The following is a 19,951-nucleotide window of genomic DNA, read 5'->3' as shown; positions in this document are numbered from 1 at the left end:
GATGAATATGAGATTGGAAAAAAAAAGAAAAAAAGTGTGAAAACGTAGAAGACTTAATAAAAATAAAAGAAAAGGGCAATATAATCATAAAGAAGGATTTCAACACTGTAGTAGGGAATTATCTTGAAAGGACAGCAAGTAGATTTGGATAAGGATTTTCCAGTAACAGAGAAGAGTGTATACTTAGGTTTTGTGAGGATCCTGACATGGCGACAACAAACACAATCTCTTAAGTGCATAAAAGGAGGTGGACATACGCAAAGCTCAGAGTGATAACAGAAAGTACCAACCTGATTTCATATTAGTGAACAGTTAGTATAGAAACTTAATAAACTCTATGTAAAACAGTAAGCTCAATGCAACAAGATGCATATTGAAAAAATTCAAGAGCCACCAATAAGAAGGGGGCTGCTGCTGTCACTGCTGCAGGGCACAACTGATGATAATTGCATGGTGGTGTCAGAATTTATCATGCCAGGAGCAGGCAATACATGTGTGCGGGAAGATGCTCACAGTTGGAGGAAAGCGGCGCCCCTGGCTGCAGAAAGGCCATCCGTGCTTGCGCTATTGGCAATCACTGTGCTACTGGATGTTCCTGCAGTTAAAGTCTGAACTAAATCTCAGTTGTGCATTGCGTCACTTGATTAATTGGAAGTTCTTGTTTTCCCTGTTTTTGATTTAATGGCAGCCAGTGCTGGATTCCAGGCGGTGCTTAGTTGAAAACCTGCATCCCTGTTGATAAGATTGTCCACCATATGGATATGTATGGCCTTCTTAACAACACAGTCCCAGAAAGATGACGCTAGGGATAAAATTTCCATCTGTTCATAAAGCTTACGATGTCCTGTGTCCAGGAAATGCTCCGCTACCGCTGATTTATCAGGTTGCCCCTGGTTTGTATGACTGTGTTCGATGCAACATTCTTGCACGGTTCAGCATTTTTGTCCAATATAAGATTTTCCACATTGGCATGGGATTTTTTTATACATGCTACGTTTGCTAAGGCCAAGGTCGTCTTTGACCGAGCACAATAAATTCCTCAATTTTGCTGGTGGCCAGAAAACACACTTGATGTCATGCTTTTTGAGGATTGTTTCTATTCTCGAAGACATGCCGCCAAAATAGGACAAGAACGCTGTATCTCCATTTACATCCCTGCTTCAAAGCAGGTGTACTTTTCAAAATTATAAAGTCATGTTGTGTATCTCCTCGGATGATATTGTAGAGAACATGATGATACTCATTCACAAAAAAGGGGGGGAATACAGCAGACTGTTTCAATTGCAGAACAATAAACGTAATTTCACATGCAGAAAAAATACTCATATCCATAATAAAAATAGAATAAAATGCAAAATTTTAGTTTTACACAAAAAAATAGCATCACAAGAGCTTACTAGATAGAAAGTTAAAATTAAATTGAGATAATTACATATATGTTTTTGACCCATAAAAGCAATTTGACTTTTCAAGACCATGAAAGAAACGCACCTATTCAGGAACAGTATAAAACATACAAAAACCAAAGTTCAATGATACATATTAATGAGGAACAATCTAAAGCCAACATCAGAAAATGGGTAAGAAAAAGCTGTTCATTATTGCAGTATTCATTTTTAAACTTTTCTTGGAAAAAACTATGAGGATCTCCAGAGGATAACATCTCTGAAGTTAAAGTGAATAGTGTTCCCATACACTGCATAAGATTTGCTGATATGATATTGCCTTAATAGCTAACAATGAGAGACATAGACAGATGATGCTTTCTAAGTTTTCAGAAATTATGAAAAGTTTGAACTTAAAAGTAAAACTGTGCAGTAATCCAATGAAGATTTTTCATCTGACATCAAAATGGAAAGTAACAAAATAGAAAAAAGTTGATGATTGTTATTTATGCACCTTAATCACAGTGGAGAAATGCAGTATGGGAATCACAAAAAATTGCATCAGCTGAGCATGCTTTCATTGAAAGATGACAAATAGTTTAGTACAGAAAGAAAAAGGAAAAGAAAGGGTTTGCCAGGACATCAATTTGAAGTGTGCTCCTGTATGGCTGTGAAAGTGAGACGTTGTTGAAAATGGACAGAGAAAATTTTAGTAACAGGGCACAGCATTTAGATGATGATGTCTGAAATAATACTGCCATTATATTTAAGTTGATGCTGAGCAATTGTTTTCCTTCGAATTTTTCACAAGTTCTGAAGTGTTCTGTTAGCAGCTGCTAAATGTGCGTCTTTCCTTATATCTATTGTAACGTATGTATTAAATAAACTAAGCAAATATTTGAACCAGTCAACCTTCTTGGATGTGCACTGATGCACAAAATTATTAATAAAAAGGCAAATCTAAATGTTAGTGATGGAGTTGATAAGCTGTCTAAAGGAATGTTGTTGTTGGTGTGGTCTAAAGCCTAAAACTGATTTGACACAGTGTTCCACACTAGGCTACTTTGAACAAGCCTCTTCATGTTCACATAAATATTGCAGCCAACTTTCTCTTGAACAGGTTTACTACTTTAGTAAAGCCTTTGGTAGCACCACATTTTACAAGCTTACCTGAACCTTTAATCAACCGTACGTACCTTCAGACCAGACTTTCTGACATTTAAATTTACATTCGATGTCAACAAATTTCTGTATTTCAGAAATGGTTTTCTTGCTATTGCCAGTCTGCATTTTGCATCCTCTCTACTTCAGTCATTGTTGTTGTTGTTGTTGTTGTGGTCTTCAGTCCTGAGACTGGTTTGATGCAGCTCTCCATGCTACTCTATCCTGTGTAGTAATCCAATCAAGATTTTTCATCTAACTTCAGTCATCATCAGTTATTTTCCGGCACAGAGAGCAAAACTCATTTACTCTTTCTGTTGTCTTATTTCCAGATATAATTCCCTCGGCTCTGCCTGATTTAATTTGACGGTATTCCATAACACTTGTTGAGGGTCATATATTATCCAATCCGTTCAGCTGCTCTTCCGAGACCTTTGTCATCTCTTATCCACAAAGTTTTCATTTGTACAAAGTGAATAACACTGGGCCTAGGTTGCAACCTTACCACAATCTGTTATCAAATACTGCCTCCTTTTTATGTCCAGTTCTTACAATTGCAGTCTGTACAAGTTGTAGATAACCTTTTGCTCCCTGAGTTTTATGCCTGACACATTCAGAATTCCAGTCAACAATTTCAGAAGCGCTCTGCAAATGCTGTAAACTTAGGTTTACCTTTCTTGAACCTATCTTCTTAGATAAGTCATAGAGTCAGTATGATTGCCTCAGTCTTCCTACATTTCTCTAGAACTCAAACCAATATTCGTCAAGACTGCCTTCTGAGAGGTTTTCTACACTTTCTTGAATAATTTGTGTGAAGATGTTGCAATCACGATTTTTTAAGCTAATGTTTCAGTAATATTTACATCTGTGAGGACTTATCTTCCTAAAGTCTTGAGGATATTGTGCTTGTCTCATATATCTTGCATACTAGGTGGATAGTTTTGTTATGTACGGTTGATCCTCCAAGGGATCTCAATAATTCTTAGGAAACATACTCCTCAAGTGACCTTGTTTTGACTTCAGTCTTTCGGTGCTCTGTCATTTTCTTCTCACAATATCATATTTCCCATCTCAACATCATCTATTTTGCTCTTCCTCTTCCATAATACTTTCTTGAAGCTGTTTCCATTGTATAGCCATTCTGTATATTTCTTTCAACTTTCAACCTTTTCTTAGTTGTTCAATATTGGCTTGATGCCAGAGCTCTTTTATTCGCACAGCTGCTTTGCTGTTTCTGAAGATTTCTGTAGTTTTCCTGTAAGTGAAGTGCTTATGCAGCTTCGCATTTCTCTTCTAGCCATTCCTGCTTTATCATTTTGCACTTTCTGTCAGTCTCATTTTTTAGATGTCTTTACCACTTGTCTCCTTCTCGATTTGATGCCTTGTTAAATTTTCTCCTTCCATCAATTAATTTCAGTAGTTCTTGTGTCATGCTAGGATTTCTACTGGGCTTTGTCTTTTTGCATATTTATGCTCTGCTGCCAGATTATTTCACGTCTCAAAGCTATCCATTCGCCTTCTGTTGATTCCTTTCTCTTGTTTGTCAATCAGTCTTTCCCTAATGCTCCCTCTGAAACTCTTGACACCTTCTCGTTCTTTTAATTTATCCTGGGCCCATTTCCTTAATTTCCTAACATTTTGAAATGTCTTTATTTTTAACCTGTAGCACGTAACTGAAAACCTATGATGAGATCCACAGGAAGTGTTTTGCAGTTTCAAATCTGATTTTGAAATCTCTGTGTTACCAAATGAAATTTATTTGAAACTTCCAGTGGCTCTTCCACATATACAGTCTTCTTATATAATTCTTAAACCAATGATTGAATAGTGCACTGTATAAAATTGTACTGGGTGGCTTCCCCTTTCATTTCTTTCCCCCAGTCCATGTTGTCGTACTACTCTACCTTCTCTTCCTTTGGCTACTATAAAATTCCTCTCCCCAATCACAATTAAATTTTCATCTTCCTCAGCTACTGAATAATTTCTTTTATCTCATCGTACATTCTTTTAATTGCATCATCTGCAAATCTAGTAGTCACACAAAGTTGTATTAGTGTTATTGGGATTGTATCTGTATCTTTCTTGGCTGCGATAATGTGATCACTGTTTTTCTCATAATAGCTTCATAACAGCTTACCTACATTCCTTCTTTCTTATTTATTACTAGACTTGTACCTGTACTTTTTTCTGACCATCAAGGGCACCCATACAGTGGTTTGTGGGGGGAGGAGGTGGAGGCTGTGGAGTATTTTTAATGTTTTGAAAGACAAATGGCGACTTGTGAGTATTCATAAAAAAAGTTCCAGCTCAAACCCTTTAAAAAGCTGCATAATACTGACTTTGAAATCATTTTCTTGAAAGAAAAACATCTGAATACACACTATATTTTTTTTTCCTTTCCCAGAGAGCTAGGGCAGGGCTGCGGACCACCCTTGTCCTCGGGAACGGGTGCCCTTGCTGACCATAGGTTCGTGTTCTTTCTGCCTAAAGGAATAATTCATTAAGTGTCATTCTCTTTATTAGAAGTCTTGTTCAGGCACACACATAGCTTGGTTGTGTGAATTAAAAATATGTGATAAGCTGTTCTTGAAACTATAGGTAAAAGTAAAAGCAAATTTTTGATTCCCTTAAACAGAAATACTTTACATACAAAGCATCTAACTGGCAGATAGACTGAAACTGATAATTGGCAGATAGACTGAAGCTGATAATCTACAGATTTTTCTGTCAGAAGGGAGAAATAATATAGTCCTCTGCCTAAAATAACATTGGCTTGCAAAAGTCTGTACTGACATCCTTAAAAACACTAGAGAATTTTAGTTTAGCAAGTAACGTTTGTAGAAGTAACAGAACTTCTTTAATGTATAAGGTAAAAGGCTATATCAATTTTCAGAATGGTGATGGCATATTTCAGTTTCTGTATAGAGGGAAAAAATATTTTAATAATTTCCATTTATTACATGACAGTGCAACAAGAGGAAGGAAAAGTATTACGCAAGACAACATAACCTCAGATTGACAATGAGTGCTGCAGATGAAGGATTGGCATATTGCTTATCTCATAGCGAAATGTGTACACAGTATTACTGTGTTTAAAATTTAATTATATTTCAGATATTTTATGTAAAGTTAATTTATATTGATTGTAATTAAGCCTTGATAACAATTAAAAATGGTAAATGTAGTCAGAACACACACATTATGTTTATCTGCTGCTTATAAAATTGTAACACCCAATAATCTCAGTGGAAATTGGTCAGCTGGAGTCCACAGGCAAAGAATTTTATAATCCCCCCCCCCCCCCCTTTCACTTACTTTTTAATCTTATTGAATATCTCCCCCCCCCTCCCCCAGGAAGGAAACTGTTAATTCTGGGAGCTAGGGTGTGTGTTATTTTTACTTTCAAATGTGTGTTACTGACAGTACTACATATTTCGAATCCTAGAGGTAAGTACTGAACAGCAGTTCTGTCTTAACTAAAGTATTTATATTTAGACATTTGAGTCTCTTAGAGGAACTAACAAAATAATTCTGAGCTGTTATGCATAAAGGTGAACTGTTCATAAATGTAAATATACAGAGTAGTTAAAATATTTATTTCCATAAATAGTGGTCAGCAAGAATCACTAGGTGTAATATTACACATATTTTAATAATAGTTTTTATGTATTAATGATATTATATTTGCACTGCTTGTATTTCCCCAAAATATAATTCCTTATCTTACATCACAGTTGAAGTAGCTGTGATAAACAGTTTTTCTTGTTTCTCTGTCATGTATGTAGAACAGTATTGATGTTAAAACTGTGAATTGATTAATTTGTCTTTAAATTTGATGGCCATGATAATTATTTTTATTTGGAATGTTTAATTTAAGCCTATTTATATGAAAAAACACTTTTTTTGCCACTTGATATCTGGTTATAAACTGAACTAAACTATTAGCCGATTGTCTAGCATAAGTGACAAAGATGGTGTTGTGCCTAATGGTGCAAATATAAGCAGCAAAGAATTTACAATCATCAAAGAAATTAATACACAAAATTATCCATTCACAATCGTAGAACACTAAAAACTGGCTTCTAGATTTAACAAAATTGGATTGGGTAGACAGTCAGGTTTTGCTGTAGCAAGAAATGAAAAGTAACTGAAGTTTGCCAATTCTTTTGCTGTTGATCAGGATACTCATATTTTTTCTGTTTAGTTATATTTCACCCAGCACCCCCAGTGAAATCAGTAGACTTTATTATCCCATTTAGATCAAATTATTGCTCTAAGCTGTATAGGGTATTAGTTTCTCTTTGAAGAATTTGTTCTGTGGTTTCACTTTCAATGAGTACAGATGTGTCATCAGCAAATAAAACTGAATGGGAAGTTATACTTAAGGGTAAATCATTTACATGACATAAAAACAGGATTAAGCCTATAATGTAATAGTTTTCCAGTATGTCATTTACTGTAATTTATTAAGTCTGTATTTGCGTCATTTTTCATCTCATTGTGTGTCATCTTCTAGCAATAGACACTTTTATACAATCAGTTAAGATACTGACTTCAGTTGGCCTGTGAAGTTGAACTTGATACCAAATGACTGAGATACCAAATGACTGAATGAGTTAACACTAGGGTGCACCACTGCTTCCATGCTCCAGAAATTTGTTACCTGAATGAATTTTCCACTCTGCACCAGAGTGTGCACTGATATGAAATTTCTTGGCAGGTTAGAACTGTATGCAGGACCAGGAATTGAACCTATGACCTTTGCCTTCTATGGGCAACTGCTCTACTAATTTAGTAGCCCAGATGCAAAAGCTGCTAACCGTATGATAAGCAAAATTGAGGTAATAATGAAAAACTCATCCCATCTAAACTATTAAAGACTTTATTTCTTTTTCAAAAATAAATAAAAAATAATTAATTACTCATTGTTAATGGCTGAAATCTGTCTTGAAGTTTTAGATGTTAAAATCATAAATAAAATGTTGATTTAGCAGTTTTTGCACCCGATTTATACAGTTAGCAGGTTTTGCAAATGTATCCGTCCAATTATGAAACAAACATTCAGTTACGAACCCCGCTATTTGGTAATATGTTGGGAGTGACAGAAGGATGGAATTTAATTATTGCACATATAAACAGATTAACTTTTATTTCAAAGAGAAGTCTGAAAATTCTACAAAACTGGCATATAAAAATACGAAGATATGAAGGTGCACTATTTTACCAGGAAAAACTGACTTATTTAATGTCAAAAAAAGAACAGAAATAAATGTTCAACTTCGTGTTTTTTTTTTTAAAAATACACCACCGTGCTTTGACATCAAAACATATTGTAGGAAATGCCGTAAGTTCCAAATTGTATCTTACTAAAACACTGATAAAATTTCAGAAAATTATAAAAGTGGTGGAAAGTTGCATCTTAGTTAAAACAGCAACAAAAAATTCTAGAAATTGAGACTGGCTGAAAATTACTTTTAAGTGACATTGACCTCAACACCGTCCATCAACTCAAAATCACTTCTGGCTTGTTCCTCGTTCTGAGGGTTGGCAGTGGCAGGAGTGATTCTAGAAGTGCCTTCCTGCTTGTGTAACACCTCAGTGTAGAATTTGAGTTTGTCATTGGTCACCCAGTCTTCACTAAAGTGGAGCTCTAAACACTTTTTGACATCTTCAAGTTTAGCTTCTGAGAGTTCTACACCTGCTGTGATTGGGGTTGGGCATTTCCTGTGCTGAAATTTTTTCCCTTCTTCGGGATGTTCTTCCTCTCTCCAGCTTCAAAATTGTAGAAGAGCTCTCCATGAACGAGACAAATCTTCTTGTTCTTGCTTTTTGTGAAAATAATTTTTTTGGCTTTTTGAATCTAGAAATGCCAGTTACCAGCTACTTACAGTAAGCCTTTCGTGTCAGGACAGTTTTCATTGCCTAACATTGCTTTAATAATATTTTTCCATGTTCTTACCTTACTGTTTTGGAAACATTTTTATTTTTATTATTTATTTATTTGTTTATTTATTTTTTCCCACTGATCAGGACGCCACTTCCTTTCCCAGGGGAGACCATCATCCTCAGTCTCATTCTGGTTATTTTCTACTACTACAGGTTCAATTTCTTGCAGAATTCCTACTATTTCAATTACCCCTACTTCATTTGTACAGTCTTCTGCATTTAAACCGTCCAAAAAATCACTCATTTTCTTCAAAAAATGCATGTAAATATGTTAACATGCACCCTGCTGATCAGCTGAACTGTGACTATCAGCGTATATTTCAAAAATGTATCGGCAGTGAGAGCTTCACTGTTGTGTACACATTTGCTACAGTGCAGCCAACCTAACTGTGAATAAGTAAGATATGCCTTCAATTCCAATGAACTGAAACTAAGTTTGAATGTATAGATTGGTAAGTCTGATGTCAGTTGGTGTGGTGTGCATCTGGACATGGGACGGTGACTGCCATACCTGTAGAACTGGGCAGGTTTTGCAGACCTTGGACATTTAGCAGGCTTCGCTCCTGAGGAGAACATGTAGTTAGCGGCATTTGCAACTGCACATGGGTTTTGCATCTGAAACCTATTCCATCATGCAGGTGCTGAAAAAATCTATATGACAGTGTGCTCAACTCGAAATCTACAAGAAATACATTTAGTGGCATCTAGGTTACTCACTTGAGCTACCCAAGTAATACTCACAACCCATCCTCACAGCTTTACTTTAGCCAGTACATCTCCTGCTTTCCAAACTTAATAGAAATTCTCCTACATACCTTGCGGGACTAACGTTCCTGGAAGAAAGGATGTTGTGGAGACATCCCTCATCCACAGTGAAGTCCATGACACTAAATTTTACACAATTATACACTAATCCAGTTGATGGTTTTATTTACCGCAATTCAGTCTATGGGATGAAGTAGTTCCATATGTATCGAATGCAGGCATGCCCCCCTGCGGGTTCGGGGGTTAGAATAGGCCCGCGGTATTCTTGCCTGTCGTAAGAGGCGACTAAAAGGAGTCTCAAACGTTTCGGCCTTATGTGATGGTCCCCTGTCGGGTTTGACCTCCATATCTCAAAATTTTTCCGAAGAGCGAGCCGATTGGGGAAGGGCGCCTTACTTGGTGCATTGTGTCCGTGTTGTGTTGAGAACTTTCGCCATCTTATTCGTCTTTGCATTGCAGTCTTGCCCGCTCTCCATCACTTGGGCATGGATGCGCTCCTGCGTGCACTTTCTGCCAAGCACTGTGCAGGGCCATTTTCTGCACTGACGACGCCCACGGACCACATGTCACCTAACATCCAGCACGGTAGCCAGTCCGTTGTGGTGGGGCCGCCATGTACTCTCTTGGTTGTAGCCCCCTGACAACACAGGGATCGCTCTACTGATGCCTGCTCCGTTCACTTCCCACGTCTGCCAAGGAGTAGATGCCCATCTCCCTGGGGCATCAGGACTCCCGGCAATGGCCATCCTGCCAGGTGGCTATTGCTGTGGCTGGGTGGCGCCCGTGGGGAGGGCCCTTGGTCGGAGTAGGTGGCATCAGGGCGGATGACCCGCAATGAAGCGTGGTACATCATCTATCGCTGGTGGGCCTCCACCAGCAGTCTCTAAGCGATCGAGGTCTAACCTCAACGGGAAGAAATTTGATCAGCGATCGTTTCCCTCGCTAGCTACTCCATGGGAGGAACGTCTTGCTAAAGAAGGCAGTGGAGAATATTCCCCCCGGTACCTCGTGTGTACGCGGGTTGATGGAGAATCGTTCATGTCGACCAAGCCCCAGTTTTTTGTGGAGCATTTAGAGGACAAGTTCAGGGAGGTGGAGGGCTTGTCCAAGATGCGCTCTGGTTCTGTGCTCATCAAAACGGCATCCTCTGCCCAGTCACGGAGGTTGCTCCATTGTGACAAGTTGGGGGATGTTTCCGTTAGCATCACGCCGCATAAGAGTCTCAACATGGTCCAGGGTATTATATTCCACAGGGATCTTCTTCTGCAGTCCGACGATGAATTACGCGCCAACCTCGAACGACGAGGTGTTCACTTCGTCCGGTGCGTCCATCGGGGTCTGAGGGATAATCAGGTAGCCACCGGTGCCTTCATCTTGGCCTTTGAGGGTGATGTCTTACCCGAAAAGGTTAAGGTGATGGTTTACCGTTGTGATGTGAAACCATATATCCCTCCTCCGATGTGGTGTTTTAAATGCTGGAACTTCGGGCACATGTCATCTCGCTGTGCTTCCAGCATCACGTGTCGGGATTGCGGACGTCCTTCGCATCCTGATACTCCATGTGCTCCGCCTCCCATCTGTGTTAACTGTGGAGAACACCATTCCCCCTGCTCACCGGACTATCGGATCTTCCAGAAGGAAAGGAAGATAATGGAATATAAGACCCTGGACCGCCTGACCTACACTGAGGCAAGGCGGAAATATGAGCGGCTACATCCCGTGCCCATGACATCCACCTATGCCGCTGCTGCAACAGCGGTCCGATCCTCTCCCGTGTCGTCACGTACTGTTGCCTCTCAGCTATGTCACAATGAACCGGCCCCCTTGGTTGTGGGGGGCACTTCGCCCTCTGTTGCTCCATCTACTCCAGGAGCAACACCACCCCAACCATCGGGGACATTCATCCCCCCTTCCCAGCCGGAGAAGCGTAGGGCTTCTTCGGCTACTCTAGCCAGGAAGGGGTCCCTTGGGGCCCTCCCTTCCCAGGCTTTGCCCAGTGTCAAAGCGGACACCCGCAAAGTTTTGAAACAACAACCGGTCGCTGGTCATAGGGCTTCACGGTCGTCGTCCGTCCCTGAGACTGACCCAGTGGGGCCCTCCCAGCCAGACCCACCCAAGGCACAGCGTGCGAAGCAGTTGAAGAAAAAGGCTCCCAAGCATCCTGACATTGCGGTGGCACCTGTCCCACCGCAACCTTCAAACTCTGCGTCTGAGGACGAGGTGGAGATCCTGGCGTCCGCTGAGGACCTCGATCTCGCCAGTCCCTCCGACGCCATGGAAAGCACTGGCACAGGTGCTCACTTGGAGGCAGCAGGTGACCCAGCAGCGTAATCTGCCTTCCCCGTCCCGTCACGCCTTTCCCAGCCATGGCCAATACCATCCTCCAGTGGAACTGCAGCGGTTTCTTCCACCATCTAGCTGAGCTCCGCCAACTTCTCAGCTATCAGCCTTTCCTTTGCATTGCTCTGCAGGAAACTTGGTTTCCAGCAATACGAACCCCCGCCCTCCGTGGCTATCGGGGTTATTTTAAGAACCGGGTAGCTTATGAAAGGGTGTCTGGTGGCGTCTGCATATATGTCCTTAACTCTCTTCACAGCGAGTTTGTACCTCTCCAAACAGCTTTAGAGGCTGTCGCTGTTCGGGTGTGGACGCCACAGGCTATTACCGTCTGCAGTATTTACCTTCCACCTGATGGTGCTGTCGCGCCGCATGTCCTGGCTGCTCTGATGACCCAACTGCCGCCACCTTTTTTGCTGCTGGGCGATTTCAATGCCCACAACCCTCTATGGGGTGGGACTGTCTCCGATGACCGCGGTCGGGCCGTGGAGCATGTGTTGGCTCAGCTCGACCTTAGCCTCTTGAACACCGGTGCTCCCACGCATTTCAGTGTGGCCCATGGCTCGTTCTCGGCCATCGATCTCTCTATTTGTAGCCCTGGACTTGTCCCATCCCTCCACTGGCGAGTGCATCCTGACCTGTGTGGTAGTGACCATTTTCCCATCCATTTGTCACTGCCCCAGTGTCATTCTTCTGGGCACCTGCCCCGCTGGGCTCTCCACAGGGCTGACTGGCCGGCTTTTACTTCCGCTGCAACCATTGAGTCTTCCCCACAGGGTGACATTGACGAGGTGGTCCGTGTTTTAACCACGTCAATCATTTCGGCGGCCGAGGCTGCCATCCCCCGCTCTTCTGGCCTCCCTCGGAGGAAGGCTGTCCCCTGGTGGTCGCCGGAGATTGCTGAGGCTATTCGCGACCGTAGACGGGCTCTCCAGCGTCATAGGCGGCACCCGTCTCTGGAGACCCTCATCGCCTTTAAGAGGCTCCGTGCCTTCGCCCGTCGTCTTATTGCACAGTGTAAGCAGGAGTGCTGGGAGAGATACGTCTCATCCCTGGGCTCCCGTGTCACCTCCTCGCTCGTGTGGTCCCGGATCCGGCGGATTTATGGATCCCAGACCCCTACGGGTGTCCCTGGGATCTCCCTGGCCGGCGCTGTCTGCACGGACGCTGCCGCCATTGCTGAACACCTTGCTGCGCACTTTGCTGAGAGCTCTGCGACTGCGACTTATCCCCCCGCCTTTCGCTCTCTCAAGGAGCGGGCCGAGCAGACGCCATTATCGTTCCCCACGCGTCGTTCTAAAACATACAATGCTCCTTTCAGCGAGAGGGAATTCCTCGCTGCCCTCACCGATTGCCCTTATACAGCACCAGGACCGGACTGCATCCACGCACGGATGCTGAAGCATCTCTCCAGGGACTGCCAGAGACACATCCTCACCATCTTTAACCGCATCTGGAGCGAGGGCGTGTTCCCGTCGCAATGGCGAGAGGGTCTTATTGTCCCCATCTTGAAGCCTGGTGCGGACCCACTGGCGGTGGACAGCTATCGTCCCATTACCCTCACCAACGTTTTGAGCAAATTGTTTGAACGTATGGTGGGGCGGCGTTTGTGTTGGGTCCTTGAGTCACGCGGTCTCCTCGCCCCATCCCAGGGTGGCTTCTGTCGGGGCCGGTCTGCAGTGGACAATTTGGTGTGGCTGGAATCTGCTGTCCGTACGGCCTTTGCCCGACGTCAGCATCTCGTTGTTGTATTTTTCGATCTGCGGAAGGCGTATGACACCACATGGAGGCATCACATTCTCGCCACGTTGCATGAGTGGGGTCTTCGTGGTCGGCTCCCGGCTTTTCTTCAAAGCTTTTTATTGCGCCGCTCTTTCCGGGTGCAAGTCGGTGCCACCTCTAGTACATCTTATATACAGGAAAATGGGGTCCCGCAGGGCTCAGTATTGAGCGTCTCCTTATTCCTAGTGGCCATTAATGGTCTGGCTGCAGCAGTGAGGTCGTCGGTGTCTCCTTCTTTGTATGCCGACGACTTCTGCATCTCATTTAGCTCCACGACTACAGGAGTCGCCGACCGCAGGCTGCAAGTCGCCGTTCGCAAGGCAGCATCATGGGCTTTGACTCATGGTTTTCAGTTCTCTGCACCCAAGACTCGAGTTACGCACTTCTGCAGGCGTCGGACGGTCCACCCTCATCCTGAACTTTACCTCGACGGCCACCTGCTTGAAGTGGTGGACACTTGCCGCTTCTTGGGACTCGTGTTTGATGCCCGGCTCACATGGGTTCCTCATGTTACTCAGCTGAAGCAAAAATGCTGGCGGCACCTCAACGCCCTCCGCTGCCTTAGCCACACGTCTTGGGGTGCAGATCGCTGCACGCTGCTGCAATTGTACAGAGCCCTTGTGCAGTCCCGGCTTGATTATGGGAGCCCGGCCTATGGGTCTGCGTCACCCTCAGTGTTGAAGTTGTTAGACCCCATACACCACTGTGGGGTTCGGCTTGCCACTGGTGCTTTTTGCACTAGCCCCGTGGATAGTCTACTGGTGGAGGCCGGGGTTCCCCCGCTGCGGATTCGCCGCCATCGTCTGCTCGCTGACTATGCTGTCCACGTGCATTGCTCGCCAGGCCATCCCAATCGTCGCCTGCTTTTCCCTGCCATGGTCCTCCATCTGCCCGAACGGCGACCTAGGTCTGGGCTTTCCGTAGCTGTCCGTGTCCAGTCCCTGCTGTCAGAACTGGGGTCATTCCCTCTTCTGCCTCCCTTCCAGGTCCGTACACCTACGCCTCCCTGGTGTTTGTCCCGGCCGTCCGTCCGTCTGGATTTGGCACAGGGACCTAAGGACTCGGTTCCGCCTGTGGCCCTCCATCGCCGTTTTCTTGCGCTCCTCGAATCATTTCCGGGCTGTGAGCCTGTCTACACTGATGGTTCCCTGGTTGATGGTCGCACTGCCTACGCTTTTGCTCATGCTGCCCATGTTGAGCAACGCTCCTTGCCGGCTGGCTGCAGTATTTTTACTGCAGAGCTGGTGGCCATCTTGCGCGCTCTTGAGCATATGCGTTTCTGCTCAGGTAGGTCCATCGTCATCTGCAGTGACTCCCTGAGCAGCCTTCAGGCCATCGACCGCTGCTATCCCTCTTCTCCTCTGGTGTCCTCTATTCAGGAGTCTGTTTCCGCCATTGCCCGTTCTGGTCGTTCGGTGGTCTTGGTTTGGACGCCAGGTCATGTTGGCATCCCGGGGAACGAACGTGTTGACAGGCTGGCCAGAGGGGCGATTGACGCCCCAGCTTTGGAGATCGGCCTCACAGCTCGCGATCAGCAGCTGGTGTTGCGCCGTAAAGTGCTTGGGGTGTGGTCTGCTGAGTGGCGAGGCATGACGGCGCCTAATAAACTGCGGGCTGTCAACGAGACGACCAATGTGTGGCGCTCCTCCCTGCGGTCTTCTCGCAGGGACTCTGTTATCCCGTGTCGGCTGCGCATCGGCCATACATACCTGACGCACGGCCATCTTTTGCGTCAGGAGGATCCCCCCCTGTGTCAGTGTGGGTCCCGGCTGACGGTCGCCCACATTTTATTGGAGTGTCCCCGACTGTGCACCCTTCGGCAGTCTTTTAATCTCCCGGGCACCTTGCCTTTGATTTTGTGTGACGATGCCTCCATGGCTGACAGTGTTTTACATTTTATCCGTGCTGGTCCTTTTTATGGTTCCATTTAGAGTGGTCCTGCACCTTTCCCTTTGTGTGTCTCTTGTCCTCGAGTCTCTCATATTTGGTTGCAGATTTTAGTGTGAAGTCGGTTGGTTGACTCTTTCCCTCTTTTGTAGTCGTGGTCAGTCAACCAGTCTCCGGCCGTCTTCTTTTCTTCTGTTTCTTTTGTCTGGTGTTCATCTGTCCTCTTCGTGTCTGTAGTGTTCGTTACCGCATTTGTGTTCTTTTAGGGCCTGGGGGGGGGGGGGGGGAGTCTCCTTCCCCTTGGGGTTTTACCTGTTTCGTGCATTTCTGTCTCGCCTGTTTTTGGAATGGGGGACTGATGACCTTAGCTGTTTAGTCCCCCCTTAAACGTCCCAACAACCACCACCAATGCAGGCATGAAAAACTGTTGTGATATTGTTAAACTGACCAAGTGTTGCTAGCCCCTCATTTTTTGTGCGGTTTTGCTACATATTAAAAAAAAAAAAAAAAAAAAAAAAAAAAAAAAAAAAAAAAAAAAAAAAAAAAAAAAACAACACACACACCACAACCTCTCCACAAAGAAATTATGCAAATTGGTCACAAATTGATATTCATTACAGGTATTGTTGGAAAATATAAAATAGTAAACTTTGATGGTCATTGGATGAATGTGTGATGTTGCAGTGCATTCCACCATGCAGCTGGCGAGGATAGTAAGCAGGAGACATGTCAATACCTGGGCGTAAAGTCTTTTTGAATTTCATTGGTGTACTCAGTTGGACATTAACTGTGCCTCACAGACAGGCATGTAAACCATATATGCAGATGATAGCATTTGAGCAAGGACATGTAATTGGGCTCAGCGAAGCCAGTTGGAGTAATCGATGAATTGTTTGATGTTTGAATAGGAGCAATGCTGCTATTTGCTGATGTTGGCAGGAATGGTAGAACCATGATCAAACACATTGTCAAAAAGTAAGCGGTTGACCTGGACACACGAATGAATGTGAGAACCAAACAATCGTCAGAGAGGCACTCGTCAATCTGATGTGCAACTGTTGCTTCACTGATCACAAGGACCTTTAATAGGCAACCAGCAGAAAAGGGGCTGAGCTCACAGCGCTCATTGTGCCAACTACCATTGACCTCTGTACACCAATAAGGCCATTCCATTTACAATGTTGTCAAGCACATTCAGCCTGGAATCTCATTGGCTGGTGTAGAATTGTCTTCAGAGGTGGTCTCCTTTGAACTGAGACTGACAACCAGGAATCATGGTCAGTGGTGTAATTTTGCATCATAGCAGAAACCCTTTAACTGTCATCCAGAGCCCCGTCACAGCAAAGTGGTAAGTCGACAATATTCTACATCCCATTTTCTTACCCTTCATAACAATCCATCCTGGGCCTATAGTTCAGCAGGATAATGCTCGCCCACACACGGTGAGAGTTTCTGCTGCTTGTCTTAGTACTTGCCAAGCCCTACCTTGGCTGGTAATGTCGCTGGATCTCTCCTCAACTAAGAATGTTGGGAGTGTTATTGGCAGAACCCTCCAACCAGCTCTGGGTTCTGGTGCTCTACTGTGCCAATTGGATAGAATTTGGCATGATATCCCTCAAGAGGATATCCAACAACTGTCAGTCAGTGCCAAGCCAAGTAACTGATTTCATAAAGGCCAGAGGTGAACCAACTCATTATTGGCTTGCCCAATTTGTAGCCTGACAATCAATCAGCCTAGTTTTCTTAAACTGTAATCATTTGTTTGTCTGTACACCTACATCACATCTAACGATTTCCATCGCATTTGGATAAGTCCTTCTGATGCAACTGTCTTTGTCTTAGAGTGTATTTATTTTTATGAATTACTTTATTTTGTCTACAAACTCAATTATTGTTATATTTTTTCAAAGCACAGAATATTGTTGGAGTAAATTCTGAAGTGGATTGAAAGGACTGAAGGATGATGGAGGAGAGCAGATTTTTGAAAAAAAATATCTTCAAGATGATAAGATACTTTTCAAGAGACAGGAAATAGAATTTTAATGCTGGAAAACGTAAATGACTCTTAACAACAGGTGCATGGAATAAACGTCTGGTTTTACTTTGACCTAAAAGCTTTTTGTATACCACCTAATTGTTCATAGAATAATTTTAGTTTTTTAACATGTGCAGAATAAAAATGGAAATGTTGGCAGATTTTACCAATTATGACCAGTATGGCAGTGTGTCAGCCATCTTGCACCAGCTTGGACAGCATTGTGCACAATATGGGCAGGACATCTTGCACCTGTTAAATTATTTTCACTCTTTACTTGCCACTTCCTTTTCTTTTCTGCATAGTTAGTTTTTGTGTTGTCAGCTGAAATAGCTACAACCTTTTTTCCTACACCTCAAAGAGGGAAGATAAATGCTGTGCGCTGTCAACACTGAAGTTCACTAAATTCAGCACTCTCATTATGATTCCTTTATATAGATGGTAAATTTTAACCACTAATGAAACCTATTTGTAGTCCGCATGGCTGGAAGAATCTATTATCACTGAAATAAGCAGTGCTTCTTGCAGTTCCTTCATTACTTGTTCCACAATAAATGCTCAGTTACATTTGCGATGATTGGTTGGTTTTTGTCTGTGAGCTTAAAAACTTCTTATTGCACAGTGATTTAATCATTTCAGTGGTGCAGTCTGTGGACTGAAAACTCTGGTTGTGCACCACTGTGTGGTATACAAATATGGCTTCTTGCATGGAAATTTGCATATTTATGTCCGAAACTACCTTCACTGATAGTTATCAATTTTTGATCTTGAAGAGTTGACCTGAAGCTCAGCTTTATGTTTGTTGACTGCCCATGGCTGTTCTGTGACAACATACTGATAAACGCACCACAAACCTTTTTCGGCCATGCACAGAACCCTTAGTCAGTTTGAACATCGAGGGAAGGCTGTGGCATGTCACCTGCAACTGAACCATGCCCAATAAAGCATCACAGTCTTCAAACCAGCATTCAGCTTGAAGAAAGCTTTACCTTTAGATCAAAATCTGGCTAATTAAGCATTCACCAAGACTTCCATGGAAGTTCAATACTGGTCTTCTTGAGGTGGGTACCAGCTTTGAAATTCTGTGCTAAGCTGTGAAATGACTCCTTTAGTGATAACCACAATAAAACAGCACATTGTTTTATGACAAATTCTAGACCTGAGGGTTCTTTTTCCATCTTATCTTGTTGAACATTCAGAATTAACTGATTACTGGGATTTGCCTTCCAACCATTTTTGTTCCTCAATTTCAGAAGAAGGCAGCAAAATCAAATAAAAAAGCCTATAAGAAAGCTCTGAAGTATGGATTGCCGATAGCTGGTGTTGGGATTGGTGCATATGCTGCAAAGAAGGCGTTCCATGGCTTCCATTCAAGTTCCTCCTCCAGCAGCTCTAGCAGTGAAGAAGAATAATGCCATCTGCTTGGAAGTGCATTGTGTAACGTGTGTTAACTGGTTATTTAATGTCTATATATAACATGTTGTTGCATTTCAGTGTCTCAGTATTCCCGCAAGAACCTGTTTCCATATTAATGTGTAATATATCTGTAGACTTGTAAAAATGTTGAGTACCAAATAAATTTGTAGCCATGGTATTTTTGAACCAAAACCCCTGTTACCTGTTTGGACTTCAAAAATGGATATTATTCCTTCCAAGGTAATGTTGCAAATTGTATTCTGCATTACCACAAAATCATTCTTAAGTTTATTTACCCTGATTGCATCTGTAATGGGATGTAACATTAATTAATGCAATATGTCCAAGTCAGTTCGTTTTAGTTAACTTATCTGAAATAAACTATTAATTTTTCTTGTTGCATAGTTTACTCCCCATACCTCTCTGTGACTGATTCCTTTTAGACTAAGTAATTCAAATGATTTTTAGTGACTTACAACATTCTTACTTATTTCTTAAAATAAGTTCCATTTTTGTACAAAGACACTTTTATGTTTCTAGATTACTTGTTTTAACAAACGTCTGCATCCATGTCCGTGTCCAGCGTAGGAGGCTGCCACTTAAAAAAAGCTCAGTCCTCATGTGCTGTGCATTGATGTTTGAGAACATTGAAACAGGTAATCTAGAAACATAAAAGAGGAAATGAAAATTCTTTTAAGAAATTGACTTTACAGCTTTGAAAAATAAGTAGGGGTTTATTCAGGTAGTCTGAGAATTAACAAAAGTATCTGGTGGGAAGCAATGTGAGTGAGAGAGAGAGAGAGAGAGAGAGAGAGAGAGAGAGAGAGAGAGAGAGAGAATCACTTGTGCAGAGCATACATTATATATTTGCTGAAACTTTGTGTCTTAACAGTACGGGGCATAAGAAGCAAACTTAGTCAGGAAGCAAGTTTTATGAAGACCAGGAAGATTTTATTGCTCACAGGAGGTGAATGTCAGAGCTGGTACAGACCTCCTTGGGAACATTGCTGTGTAACTGGCATTTTTAAGAGTAGTAGGGTATTCAGCAATATCACATGTAATTTGGACTCTTTGAGGAAATATCTAAAAAATATCATCCAGTAATAGTAGCAGACAAAGTATGTTTTGGACAGTCTCATTAATTATAAAATTGAGGTTGACATTGGCCACATTGCTGATGTTGATTCTCATGCTAGTGTGAAGAACATGTCATTTTGAGTCCTGGCTGAATCATTCT

The 19,951-nt window shown here is 42.8% G+C and overlaps 1 protein-coding gene across 4 annotated transcripts in view; it reads left to right on the top strand.

Annotated features, from left to right (window-relative positions):
* Positions 1-18,892, top strand: part of LOC126480991 (galectin-4-like) — a 140,486-nt gene extending 121,594 nt beyond the window's left edge. For all 4 annotated transcript variants that reach the window (XM_050104434.1, XM_050104433.1, XM_050104430.1 and 1 more), the window contains one exon: positions 18,552-18,892. In XM_050104434.1, the coding sequence (XP_049960391.1) occupies positions 18,552-18,710 (159 nt within the window). In that variant the 3' untranslated portion in view covers positions 18,711-18,892. The remainder of the gene's footprint in view (positions 1-18,551) is intronic.
* Positions 18,893-19,951: the final 1,059 nt, after the last annotated feature.

This window comes from Schistocerca serialis, chromosome 5 (assembly GCF_023864345.2).
Source record: "Schistocerca serialis cubense isolate TAMUIC-IGC-003099 chromosome 5, iqSchSeri2.2, whole genome shotgun sequence".
Taxonomy (NCBI): Eukaryota; Metazoa; Arthropoda; class Insecta; order Orthoptera; family Acrididae; genus Schistocerca; species Schistocerca serialis.
Note: the sequence above shows the minus strand (reverse complement) of the source record. Positions and strands in the feature narration are given on the sequence as shown.